The sequence below is a fragment of the Mus caroli genome, chromosome 3, assembly GCF_900094665.2.
Source record: "Mus caroli chromosome 3, CAROLI_EIJ_v1.1, whole genome shotgun sequence".
Lineage (NCBI taxonomy): Eukaryota > Metazoa > Chordata > Mammalia > Rodentia > Muridae > Mus > Mus caroli.
The window spans coordinates 47,133,912-47,147,818 of NC_034572.1; the positions used below are offsets into that span (position 1 = coordinate 47,133,912).

The 13,907-nt window shown below is 43.9% G+C and overlaps 1 protein-coding gene across 1 annotated transcript in view; it reads right to left on the reverse strand.

Annotated features, from left to right (window-relative positions):
- The window catches only part of Frem2 (FRAS1 related extracellular matrix 2), a 143,768-nt gene that overhangs the window by 14,323 nt on the left and 115,538 nt on the right, over window positions 1–13,907 (reverse strand). Inside the window, exons 12-16 of the mRNA XM_021158004.2 lie at window positions 12,016–12,146; window positions 10,205–10,363; window positions 8,218–8,521; window positions 6,703–6,834; window positions 6,146–6,477 (exon numbers count right to left, since the gene is read on the reverse strand). Of these exons, the coding sequence (XP_021013663.1) occupies window positions 6,146–6,477; window positions 6,703–6,834; window positions 8,218–8,521; window positions 10,205–10,363; window positions 12,016–12,146 (1,058 nt within the window). The remainder of the gene's footprint in view (window positions 1–6,145; window positions 6,478–6,702; window positions 6,835–8,217; window positions 8,522–10,204; window positions 10,364–12,015; window positions 12,147–13,907) is intronic.

Consider the following 13,907-nt stretch of genomic DNA (forward strand, 5'->3'; position numbering starts at 1 on the left):
GAAGTTTTTTTCTCAACCAGATAATTGGAATATAGCATCCTGTATAATTCTCATTGTTTAACTTTTGGGAACATCCTATGTAGCTTAATACTCATGGCAATCCTGCCTCAGCCTTCTGAGGGTTGACATAACAGGCTCACACCTGGATTTACTTTGTTTAACTTTTTCTTTCTTTCGTTTTTTTAAAGATTATATTTATTTTTTATTTTATACATGAGTGCTCTATCTGCATATATGCCTGCATGCCAGAAGATCTTATTACAGATGGTTGTGCACCACCATGTGGTTGCTGGGAATCAAACTCAGGACCTCTGGAAGAGCAGACAGTGCTCTTAACCACTGAGCCATCTCTCCAGCACCTTGTTTAACTTTCAACATGGTGATTTCTAGATACAGGATCTGCATCTTGAACATTTTTTTTCATTATTTAAGGCCAGTTTTCCTGGCTATTTAGAATCTCTCCCTGGAGAGCACTGGAGCTGAAATGGAGCCTACTTCAATCACTTAGTCACCTGCCTATTTATTCTTCAGCCAAAGACTGCAATGGAGCCAATTATTTCTGGTGGCACTTTTAAGAACATTCAATTTCTTTCAACCTTTACCTGAGGACCTTTAAAGGTATAAATAATGAACGTAGGCCCAATGAGTGACCTTGCATGCTCTTATGACATATGAAGTTAATTAACAAAGGCAACCAACACCTTTAACAGGATATTTAAAGGGATAGCCCAGAATGCAAGTATCTTGGAGAAGTAACATATTGCCAAATTTATGTAAGGCTACCGTGTGCCAGGCATATATGTGGAGAGGGTGTAGCTTGTCTAAGAGCCCGAGGCAGGCTGCTACTCTACATGTGAGATGGGTAGGAGTGGGATCAATACCTTCATAGCATTATATACACACAGCCACTCTCCATTCTGCACACATAGCTGATGGTGACCACACTGGACAGAGCAGCTCTAGATCCCCATATTCAAGCTCTTGAATTAGGCCACATGTATTGGAAATACCACTGAAAGCTATTTTACCAACACATGTTTATGGCCCCTAACTGCAGAGTATGCGGTTTGCAGTTATTTACCTGAAAGACTGAACACTCAGACTGCATGACCTCTGACACTCATTCTGGATAATGGGGTGAGACCGCATGACCTCTGACACACATTCTGGATAATGGGGTGAGACCGCATGACCTCTGACACACATTCTGGATAATGGGGTGAGACCGCATGACCTCTGACATACATTCTGGCCTCAATGTCTAGGCTTGTAAACCAAATACACATGTAAAAAGGAGGCAGCCGGGTGTAGTGGCGCATGCCTTTAATCCCAGCACTTGGGAGGCAGAGGAGGCAGATTTCTGAGTTCGAGGCCAGCCTGGTCTACAAAGTGAGTTCCAGGACAGCCAGGGCTACACAGAGAAATCCTGTCTTGGGGGAAAAAAAGGAGGCAAAATTACTCCTCAAACAAATCAACTAAGAAAGATATTTGTTTACTTTTCCAGACCACAGAGCGCCTTCCCAGGTGTATACTGCAATTCCATGCCTTAAGGGCAAACTTTAGCTTAGACCTGCCAGTTGGACAATGTGACCAGCTGCTGTGGACGTAAGGACCCTTACCTTGCGGAACACCCAGCAAAACTGCAAAACTGAGAAGACTGTCTTTCACTTTTCAAAGAAAAAAAAAATCAACCAAAATTCCAATTGTATAAAAAACTAAGTTTAACTTCAGTCAAGTGTTTCTCATTGCATGCTCAAACAATCTTAAATAAATAAAACAAAGGAACAAGGAAACAGAAAACAGGACATGCATAGTGGAAGAGCAGAATTATTTATTAAATCTCTATTTTTCTTTCTTTTTTGCATTATCTGCCTTTGCATTTCTGAAGTTACTGACTAAAGGTTAGTTTAGAGCTGAATAAAATTAAGGAATTTAAAAATTCTTTTTCTTAGTAGGTGAAATTCCTAACCTTTCAGTGGGTATACTCTGACCATATAAGACGCGTTTGCTGGTGTGTATGGGTCTTCACTGGTACAAACTAGTTGTCAAGGGACTACTTTGTGAATCTATAACTGACTAAAGAGGTCTTGCTCCCAGCCAAAGAGAGCTGCAAACTGCATAAAACAACAAACTTCACTGTTGTAGAACATAAAAACCCCAGGTTTTCCCAATCATTCCTTCACTTCGGCAACACTTTCTTACAGGCTAAGTAGTCTGGATAGAGTGAGTCTGGACACAGAATATTCTGTGTGTCAGAAACAGACAGACTTGTGCACTCACACATGCACACAAACACACACACAGTAGCTACTTAGCAAGATTACACAGAGGTAGCTACAGCTAGCACAGGTTAATAGAAATTGTTTGCACAGTGTCACCTCAAGCTAAAGTGCCAAGTCTAAGGCAGGTGCTGGCAGGTGGAGGCCGTGCCTGTTCAGTGCTTGGCCAGGGCTTTATAGTACATTTCTTGGCAAGTGAAAAACACCTGTGTGTGCTGCTGAGGGAGTGCTCAGAGACCCACAGAAGTGAGCCTGCCACAGAAGTGAGCCTGCCACAGAAGTGAGCCTGCCACAGAAGCCAGCCTGCCACTCGAGCTGACGGTTCACCTGTATTCTTCACTAGTTTATCAAACTATATAAACTCAGAAATGTGAACATTGGTAATACTGAAGAAATTCTAAATCTGAATCTTTTTACTCTATGATGCAGTTAGAGAACCACCTCAGGAATTCAGGTTCCCTTTCAGGAGCACACCTCCAGCATCAGGACCCCCACACCTCCAGCATCAGGACCCCCACACCTCTAGCATCAGGACCCCACACCTCCAGCACCAGGACCCCCACACCTCCAGCACCAGGACCCCGACACCTCCAACACCAGGACCCCCCACACCTCCAACACCAGGATACCCCCACACCTCCAACACCAGGATACCCCCACACCTCCAACACCAGGATACCCCCACACCTCCAGCATCAGAAACTCCCCTCCCCCAGCTCCAGCCCCAGGCGCTCAGTTGGCTTTCTTGTAATAGTGGCTATGACCACATCCATTTTTCCAGTCAATTAAATGTTAAGATAAGCACATGGTGCATTACTGGCATGGGAACATACGCTACATGAATCTGGGCAAGTTATCTGGGCTTTCCTGCTTCTCTTTCCTTATCTATAAACGGGGTGTGCTGTGGTATTATTGCTATGGAGTTTTCATGAGGTCAGTAAGAATGGATATATACAATGTGTTTAGAAAGGTGGAAGGCACACAAGAAACAATACACTTACTAGTGATTATTATTCCATCTCCCTCATTGTTATTTGTGTTGGTTGAGACAGGATTTTATGTACCCAGACTGGCCCTGAACTTCTGAGTACTGGGAAATCAGGTGTGCACTGCTATACTTGGTCTGTGTGGGGCTGGCTATACTCAGGGTTTCATGGACAGGAGGCAAGCACATCACCAAATGAGCTACATCCCCATCCCCACTGCCATTATTTTCATTGTTAGTGTTATCATTTGACTATTTTTCTTTCCTAGAACCAGAACTGAATGGAGAAAAAAGAGGGGAATGTCTTGGAGGGCTATCTTTCTTTCATATTAAGTAACATTTCTTCTCCTTCATCCATGGTTCAGCAATATGCATGTGAGCCACAGGGAGAAGCAGGAGGGCATTGATAAGATGAAGGAAAATTGAAGTTTCATCCAAGGAAGGATGTAGGAGTGTAGGAGGGATGTCCATCTTTAAGCTTTTCTTTTAGAGGATAAACAATGTGTTTTACTAGGTTGCTACCACATGCGTTATACTGAGGGCTTTGGGGTTTCATACTAGCACCTGAGACCTCAGTGAGTTACACCTGAATATGTTCTTCTCAGTGATGTTGATTGATTATTAATAGATAAGATTTGTTTTTCAATAATGGCAAAGCAGAAAAATCCTCTCAAAAGGAATTCTTAAATGTTGGCCATCTACTGAAAAAAAAAAAAAAGAAAGAAAAAAAACCTTACACAAACTGGTTATGAGCTGGAAAACCCAAGGGCTGGAGAGGCGGCTCAGTACTTAACAGCACTGACTGCTCTTCCAGAAGATTTGGGTTCAAATCTTGTCACCGCATGTTAGCTCAGAGCCACCTGTAACTCCAGTTCCAGAGAATCTACTACCTTCTTCTGGGTACCAGACATGCACGTGGTGCAAATACATATATTCAGGGAAAATATGCATACACACAAATAGATAGGCAGGTAGGTAGATTGATGATAGATAGTTGATAGATGGATAGATGATAGGCTGACTGGTAATCCTCAGGGTGTCCTCTATCTCATTCCTGGTATGCTGCATAGGCCTTTTGTGCAGGATAAACATGGCATCTTTCAGTTCTTGCCTAACAGCAGAACCACCCAAAGTTCAATTACAGAGACACAGCACTTGCTCCAGTTACTTGAGGTCACTGAGCATACAATGTCTCTGGACTCAAATGATTCAATAGAATAGCGAGCATTTACAAGAATGTGCAAAGTAGAATCAGTTTGAGTGAACACTTAGTAGCCAGATTTAGTCTGAGGAGTTAAACACCTCATAGCTCAGCCTTGCCTTCAAAGCAAGCCTGATGCATTGCAGTAGGCCAGAGATGGCAGAATAAGTTTTAGCAGCATGAAGGCAGGGGCACACTGGGAAAACTAGCTGTCTGTGGGACAAATGAAAGATGGAGACATATCTCTATTCTGTGGGGAACAAGCCAACAAAGACCCAAATGAACTACAGGGCAGTCCTGTGTCTACTTCATGTATGTCAACTGATCCAGTGTCTGGAGCGATCAGAAAGTAGACAGTGATTTTATAAGCCCCTGTAAGGAAGAGATAAAGATATTTGATCTGTAAGGAGAAGGCCTGGGGAGTGATTTTTTTTTTCCTTTTTATGTGGCCAAGACAGACTGAGAAAGGAGTACCAGTGGCCTACCACCCACAAGTACTTGATGGAAAGTGCCCAAAGCCATACAGCTGGAATTCATCAGAACCAAAGGTCAAGTGGGAAGCATTTGCTTGATTATGGTATCGGTCTCTTCCCACCACTTCATGCCACCTTTACATTGATGCTTTACTACGGATTTTCACTAATTCATGCTATTTACTGACTCTGTCTTCCTTTTGAGGATGGTAAATTTTAACTTGTGAGTCCACTGACTTCCAAGCACCCTGAGAGTTCGCCCATCAACACTGACAGTAGCTGAAATCACCAAGTTCTTGTCGTGAGTGACCATAGACTCTCCCCTTTATTTTACTTTTACCACAGCAGGAATATAGCCTTTAGAAATGCACCTTCAGGGCTAGGTATGTCCTCTCCCACTGCCTCCACCCTCTCAGAGGAGAAGGGGATGGGAGGGATGGAGAGAGGGACTGTGTGAGCGGGGGTGGGGTGGGGGCCAGGAGGGAGCAGCGATTAGGATATAAAGTGGATGAATAAATAAATTAATGAAAAAATTAAGATACTTCAGGAACCGCCAACTCCGTTAGGAGTTTAGACTCCCCTTGCCGAATTCTTTAAAGATATGGTGCATTCTGCACGGGATTTGCTACCTTATACCTTTTCTGTTATTTTAGGATTTTAGTTCAAATACTCATTACAATTTTGAATACAAATTTTAGATTTTTTAATTATGACACAAGCAGAGACTCTGTTCCTTATTGTTTTAGCAGTATTCTTCTGATGGTGTGGAAGGAGGGGCTTGTGTATCTCTTGTGCTGTGCATGTATGTAGTATGACATAGGTTGATGGTGTGGGAGGAGAGGCTTGTGTATCTCTTGTGCTGTGCATGTGTGTAGTATGACATAGGTTGATGGTGTGGGAGGAGGGGCTTGTGTATCTCTTGTGCATGTATGCAGTATGACATAGGTTGATGGTGTGGGAGGAGAGGCTTGTGTATCTCTTGTGCTGTGCATGTATGTAGTATGACATAGGTTGATGGTGTGGGAGGGGGGCTTGTGTATCTCTTGTGCATGTATGTAGTATAACATAGGTTTTCCCACCATTCATGGCAATCACCTGTCCCTCTGTGACTAACGGCTAACAATTCCGAGATAACAGTTAAGATTAGGAGGGAAAAAAAACCTATTGACAGAACCAAGCAACAAGGCTCAGGTGTTAGAGCATGTACCTGGCCATCGGTCCCGATGGTTCCTCCACAGTCAGCCAGGAGCTCCGTCATGTCATAGTAGCTGACAAACTCCCACAGACAGGCCTCCAGGTTCAGGTTTCGGTAGAAGCGTAAGGTGCTGGAACCCCTGACCGGCACACTGTACTGGTAAGGATAGGTCTCTCCGATGACCTCCGGGTTCCTCGTGGCATTGGTCAGGAAGCCATGGTGGGTCTTCACTTCATTGTAGTCCAGCAGGTTGGAGCATTTGTGATTCCCAACCCTCGTGCCGTCAGGGCTGAGGGTCAGCTCAAAGTTGGACAGCTCTCTCGTGGAGATGGCAGGGAGCATGCCTGCAGAGAAGCACGGGGAAGTAGTGTTGGGTTTTGTATGCATTTTCGTTTTAATTTTAACGAACGTTTTTTAGGTTGATAGACTTTCAAAGCTGGGTAGGAATTGTTGAAAGAAGCAGATGAGTTCGGATGTCAACCTGCAGACTGAAGATTAAGGAGGCAAACCAAACCAGGTTACAGGTACACCCCATGCTACTAAGGTCCCACTTCACCCAGGGTACCTACCGTCTATGTGCGGCATAGTGACGGTGAGTTTGATGAGGTTGGCAAAGTCTGGGTCCTCTGGGCCAGTGTAGCGCAACTTAGCGGAGAATGGCTCTGCCCCCACTACCCCAGGCACACGGGGCTGACAGAGACCTTGAAGAAAACCAGCACATTTATGTTAAAAGAAGCTATCAGCACATGAAGAATGTCTTAACATAGATGCTAGTATTTTTCTGTATTGTATTCCCTGTGATAACTGTGTGGCTGAGAACGTGTGTCATAAGGAAGCAGAAGACTGGACGAGAGGTGACCACAGCACACAAGGGAGGAACCTCTCTAACAGGCTTGTGAGAAAGCAGCTCTTGGTCAGACTGACTGAATTCGTGATGCTCGTTTAGGTCAGGAACATATGCACAAAATTGTGCTGCATAATGTGAACAGACAAAATTAAAATAGTTGAAATACAATACAATAAACGAAGTGAGTCTGAATGTTACCCTAGGATATGATTAATACACACACACACACACACACACACACACACACACACATATATATATATATATATAATGTATTGGCTATAATAAATGTGCTTTTGGTGAATAAAATTAAAAGTTAGAGTGTATTTTAACAGAGCTGGGAACTGATCCCAGAACTTTACTCAATTATAATTTCAGGTCCTAAATACACTTTATTTTTTAAAAAGGATGTGTGTGCATGCGTGTGTGTGTGTGTGTGTGTGTGTGTGTGTGTGTGTGTGTGATGGAGGCCAGACGCATCAGATCCCCTGGAGCTGGAGCTACAGGCAGTTGTGAGCCACCTGACACAGGAGCTTGGAACTGGACTTGGGTCCTCTGCAAGATGTACAGGGCAGAAACCTCTTGACAGGTTTGAGAAGAAACATCTCATAGTCAGATGGACTTAACAGATGATGCTCCTTTTGGTCAGGGCCATATGCATGCTCCTTGGCTCCAGCTTCAAACACAGCTTGCCCTTTGTAATGAGGTGAGAATATAGACACATGGTTCTCCACCTTCATGGTTACCCTGTGTCCCCAGCAGATTCCCAGGCATGCAAGAGCTAACTGGGCTCTTCACCTGGCACAGTATCCCACCATGCCCTCTTGTCTAGACCTAATCCTTCCTCTGCTTTCTCTTGAGAGCTCCCCTGTGTTTTGGCTCCTCAGTCCAGAGAGTTCATGTTCTATCACACTTCTTACAGTTGCTTGCTTCTCATCTCAGCAGCTCCTCTGTGCTTGACCAGGCTCAGAGTACCCGTGCCTCCAATTTTCCCATGGACTCCTAGACGATGGGAACCCTCCTTTATCATCACTATGAGTACAAGGCTCATAATGTATGTACAGTGGTCATGAAACATGCAAATAGCTGTTTCCTAGTGAAGACTGCTGCAAATGGATACTCATTTTCAAGTAGAGTGCTATGGCACGCATGGACATGGGAGGAATTTATACAGAGAAATGAGGCATTGGCAATACTGCAGGGTTTCAGTGACCCTCACTGGAAGACAATCTCTCACCTTCCTCTCTGCCGATGGTAATGATGGGGCTCATTAGTTCCAGGCCTTCATTCCCATTGGTGTTCACTGCTCGGGCTGCACACTGGACCCGGGAGCCAGGCTGAAAGTATATGGAGTCTAACGTGATCATTTTGGATGATGTGAAGAAGGTGTCGAAGTCGACCTCTCTCATGGGGCTGGTCACCCCGTCCGGGCCAGCGGGAGCGCTGATCAGCCATCTGTATCGGGTCAAAGTGTCGTTGATGTTCTCACTGGCACAAATAGAGCCTGTTTTCTCATAGTCTGGATATTTGGGGTTGCAGGCCTATGGGAAAATCAAACAAAACAGATGTATGTTAGGCCCACAGTACGGAGTAATGTAGACTTGATCCTTCTCAAGCTCCTTGGGCTCCCATGCTTCCCCACCCCTCACAACGCTACGTGTTGTTCAGAAAACTTCTGAATTTTTATTCCCAGCTGTGATAGTTTCTCTGTCCTTTAAACTTCAAATAACTCGTATTGGACATGACCACATGCAGAAGGGTTATTCATTGCATTATGATCCCCCAGAGCCATTCTTACTCATATACTTCTGTCCCATCTCCTTCTGTCCTACAGAAATCTACCTCTCTCGTGAGCTGGTTCACACCATCAGGGCAGCAAGAGTGCCAATCAGATATCCATTGACAGACCAATTGCTCTCTTTCCTCTTTGGCATCCAAGGGGAGGGGATGACCTTGTAACGCTTTGCGATGCTCCTTAAGTTGGTCCCTTCTTTACCATTCCCTTACCTCCTTCCCATCCAATGCAAGTCCACCCTTTCCATCTCCAGCTATACACCATTGCCCCACTAATACTCCAGCATGACCCTCTGCTCGCTCGGCTCTTCTGCACGAGAACACTCCCTGCCAGTCAGCAAATGAATTCTTAGCTGCCTAAAGTGACACTTAGAAGTCCGTTATAACTGAACACCAAATCCTTCACTCCTTGTTAAGCCAACAAGCATCCACTGGGTGTGTGCCTGTTATATGCGGGGTGTTTCATTAGGGCTGCTGTGACATAAAAATAAACGCCATAGCTTTTGTTCATTTCTTCTTTTTCTTTCTTTCTTTCTTTCTTTCTTTCTTTCTTTCTTTCTTTTTTTTTTTTTTTTTTTCGAGACAGGGTTTCTCTGTGTAGCCCTGGCTGTCCTGGAACTCACTNTGTAGACCAGGCTGGCCTNGAACTCAGAAATCCTCCTGCTTCTGCCTCCTAAATGCTGGGATTAAAGGTATGTGCCACCACTGCCTGGCTTTATTCATGAGAAACTTAAAATTTAGTTATGAGAAGGTTAGCAAAACCTACAATAAATTCCTTCTGTTCTCTCTCCATGGCCACCCCTTTCTGGTATGATCTTCCCTTGACTGAATCTTAAATCATCAAAATTCTACCCGATCCTTTGCTCGTGGAGTGTTAGCTCTAGCCTTTACACTCTGCCTCATATTAGAGCAATGGATACCCGTTTTCACCTGTCTTTATATTCTTTTAACTCTTTCTGAGCAGAGGCCATGCTTCACTGATTTGCCCGATGGTGAGAGTCTTAAACCATACACTGGATACTCGGTTAATATGGTATTTGTGTGTTTGTGAGAAAGAAAATGGGAGCTTCATTTAATTATTGGAATTGCCTGTTTTTCACAGTTGAGAGCTTAAACCTTAAATTTCTGAAGATAATATTACTAAAGTTTATAATTATTTTAAGTAGTTCTCTTACAGGACTAAAGGAATGGCTCAGGGCTAAGGGCACTTGCTGCTCCTGCAGAGGACCTAGGCTTGGTTCCCAGTACCCACATGGCAGTTTACAATCATCTGTAACTGTAGTTCCAGGGGATCTGATTCCCAATTCGGGCATGCATGTGGTACACATACAAACATGCAGACAAACACTTGTAAGCATAAAATAAAAATAAGTGAATCTTTTAAAGAAATGTCTTATAATTTCCCCATATTTGATCTATTTCTTCCTTACCGTAATGCAGACAACCGGATAGCCAGACACAGGTCCAGTGTCCTCTCTGCCTTTGGAGGCATCATCGTATATCAGCAAGGACACAATGTGAGGGACAGAAGGAAAGGTGACATCTGCCATGCTGTGGATTTCTTCTATATATACAATGGCCTTGGTTGCCTAGAAGCAAAGGAAACATCACTCATTTGTCAAATATTAAGGTTCTCGGAGCTTCTCTTGTTCAGAAAAATGACTGGAAAATCCCTGGAATCGCTGATGAAATTGCCACATGCAGACTGTATTCAGAGTGACACAGCTTATTGCATGTGACCCTGGCCCCTTGCTCATCTCTGATGTTTATGGGGGGAGGGACCCTGTGGCTTGCCACAAGCCTATGAGACACTTGGGTTCTCAGGTTTTCTCTTCAGTGGTGATGATAGTAGGTGAGTCAGTTGTGGATTTGTGAAGTTGAAGGTATATGAAAATACAATCTGTTAGTTGACTGTGGGAGGAGAAAGCTGACAGACACCTTGAAAGAAACCAAGCCTTCAAGATCATGGGACAATGTGGGCTGGTGGTAGAGCTGCCTGGGGGTTAGAGAGAGAGAGAGAGAGAGAGAGAGAGAGAGAGAGAGAGAGAAGAAAATCGAGAACTAGGCAGCTCTGGACATTGTCAGGGCAAGGAGGAAAATGATCTCTGTCCATGTCCTCTTGAACATCTTTCCTACCTCAGACAACTGATAGGACAGTTCCCCAGCATTGCCTTCCCATTTTCAACAATGTTATGTGCAATGGGCACGTTGCAAGTGAAATACTGTATCAATCTTCGTAACATAGTGAACATTGTGGGTCAGAAACACTGGACTGTGGCACTGTAGCTTGTGATTGTGGAATAAAGGTAAGAATAAATTCAAATTATGTTTTGTAAAGTCAGAGAAATGAAAATTTTAATCCTTGTCAACCAAAGCTTTTTTCTGCCAGTCGCATGCCTTTAATCCCAGCACTTGGGAGGCAGAGGCAGGCAGGATTTCTGAGTTCCAGGCTAGCCTGGTCTACAAAGTGAGTTCCAGGACAGCCAGGGCTACACAGAGAAACCCTGTCTTGAAAAAAACAAAAACAAAAAAACAAAAAACAAACAAACCAAAAAACCCACCAAAGGTTGTTTCTATATTTTTAAGTCAACACTGAAAATGATTTCAGTGACTCTGTTTCTTTACCCAAAAGGTAACATGCTAATCTATAAAACCAGAGAAAGACACACATTTGATCAATACTTTGTACATACAGATCTATGACTTTACAAAGATAACAGTGGGGCTGGAGAGATGGCCAAGAGGACAGGGGCGCTTGCTGCTAGCCCAGCATCCTTAGTTTGATCCTAAGAACTTACATTGTGGAAGAAGAAACCCGACTCCTGCAAGCTGTCCTCTGACCTCCACATGTGCATCATGACACACACTGCCCCACATGAATACGAAGTGAAAATAACTAAAGCTAAAAAATTCTTAGAGGAAAACAATGTCACAGAATTCTTTGTACTAAGTGATACGAATACTTAAGAAAAATACAATTCTCCATTTTGATTTCATCTCGATTATGAACCAAACAAGGAAAGCCCTTGGTGCACTAATACACAGTACTTTTACTATGTGTGTGCAGTGCCCACAGAGGCCAGGAAAGGGCATAGGATCTTCTGGAACTGGAGTTACGGATGGCTGTGAGCCACCACGTTGGTGCTGGGAACTGTACCCAGGTCCCATCCAAGAGCAGCCAGCGCTTTTTCCTGCTGAGCCATCTCTCCAGCCCATGTATATATGGGGCCATCTCACTTACCTGTGTCTCTGCCACCATATTTTCATCTGGTTTTAGGTGAACAGTGAAGGCCTCCCTCATCTCTCTCACCCCGTCGAAGATTACTTCAATTTCAACAGTGTGTTGGGTTTCTCCCTCCTTAAACTCGATTTCTACAAACACAAAGTCACTAATTTAATCTCTTACACATGAACCTGAGATCTCCTTGGACTGTGGTTTATAACAAGGACATTTTACACTGTGGTCCAGCACATCAACGTGCGCTTACTTAAAGGGAGTCAAACCTAACTGATAATTCATTGCTCTTATCTGTCCTATTCTCCCTCTGCCGTGTGTGTGTGTGTGTGTGTGTGTGTACACCTGTGCATGTGTGGAGGCCAGAGAAAGATTCAAGGTACCCTGCCTATCACTTTTTTCCTTATTCCTTTAAGACACAGTCTTTCCCCAGACCCAGAGCTAGGCTTGTATCCAATAACTCCTGATCCTCATCTCTGCCTACCTCAGTGCTAGGGTTCCAGGCATGGAGATCCAAGACTGGTGCTGGGATGTGAACTGAGGTCTCATGATTGGAGCCATCTCCCCAGACTCTACTCTAATATTTTCTACTATTCCTTTCCTCTATATTCTAGCCAAAGGAAAATTCTAATCATGACTTAGTAATTGATTTGTTGAGCCACAGTTTGGAAACAGCTGAGTGACAGGACAGTAAATAGTTCCATATCGGGCTATAAACAGTCAGACTTCCCCTTTAGCACCCACATTTCCTACGTTAATGAAGCCCAGTGACTGTAGGCTGGACCACAGACTCGAATGACTGAGCACTACTGGGTGTCTAGGCTGATACACGGAGACTCTGCCTTTGGAATGAATAGGCTTTTGTTTGTTTGTTTGTTTTTTGTTTTTTCAAGACAGGGTTTCTCTGTGTAGCCCTGGCTGTCCTGGCACTCACTTTGTAGACCAGGCCAGCCTGGAGCTCAGAAATCCACCTGCCTCTGCCTCCCAAGTGCTGGGATTAAAGGCGTGTGCCACTACCTAATAGTTTTAAGTGCATTGGGAAATTCTACTTCAAAAGCACTTATTTCCCCCAGTCTTAGAAATTGAAACATTGTTATAAGTAAATGGCAGTGTTTTCTCCCTTATCTGCACCAACCCAGCAAGGACCTACACAGTGTCCTGAAAAGGCCCCACTCGCCCAACCACAAGGGCCCTTTGCTGATCTTCACCAAGATTTGCTCTTCACTAGGATTGCTGGGTTTTCCTGGCGTCTGAGTAGGAGATCTTATGATGAAGCTGGAGAGGCTGATTTGTAGGTGTTATTCTACCTTTGGAGAAACTCCTTCCAAGGAGGAAATATGAAGGACAGAAAAACACCAACCCTCCCTGTAGCCAAGACAGCGCTATTTCCTGCGGCTATGCACATATCACTTCCTTATGGCAGGACACTGCATCTCCGGTGCACCTCCCACCCACTTCTGTACTTTGAAATTTTCTATTACCAATTTTCAAAGAGAAATAAAAAGCCATAAAATTTAGCTATTAATTAATGCAATTAAAATTTTCCTTCTAATTCTGGATACAACGTTTTCTCCCCACCATTAGCCTTCTTATACTGTCTCAGTTCAACAGTCTTGGATTTTGTTGTTGTTGTTGTTGTTTTTGCCCCAACAGAAACATAGGAAAATGAGAACAGCTAGTTAATTTCGTTTTTTTTTTCTTTTTTTTTTTTAAATTAGGTATTTTCCTCAATTACATTTCCAATGTTATCCAAAAAGTCCCCAATACACTCCCCCCCTCAGTCCCCCACCCACCCACCCCCACCCCTTGGCCCTGGCATTCCCCTGTACTGGGGCATATAAAGTTGGCAAGTCCAATGGGCCTCTCTTTCCAGTGATGGCCTACTAGGCCATCTTTTG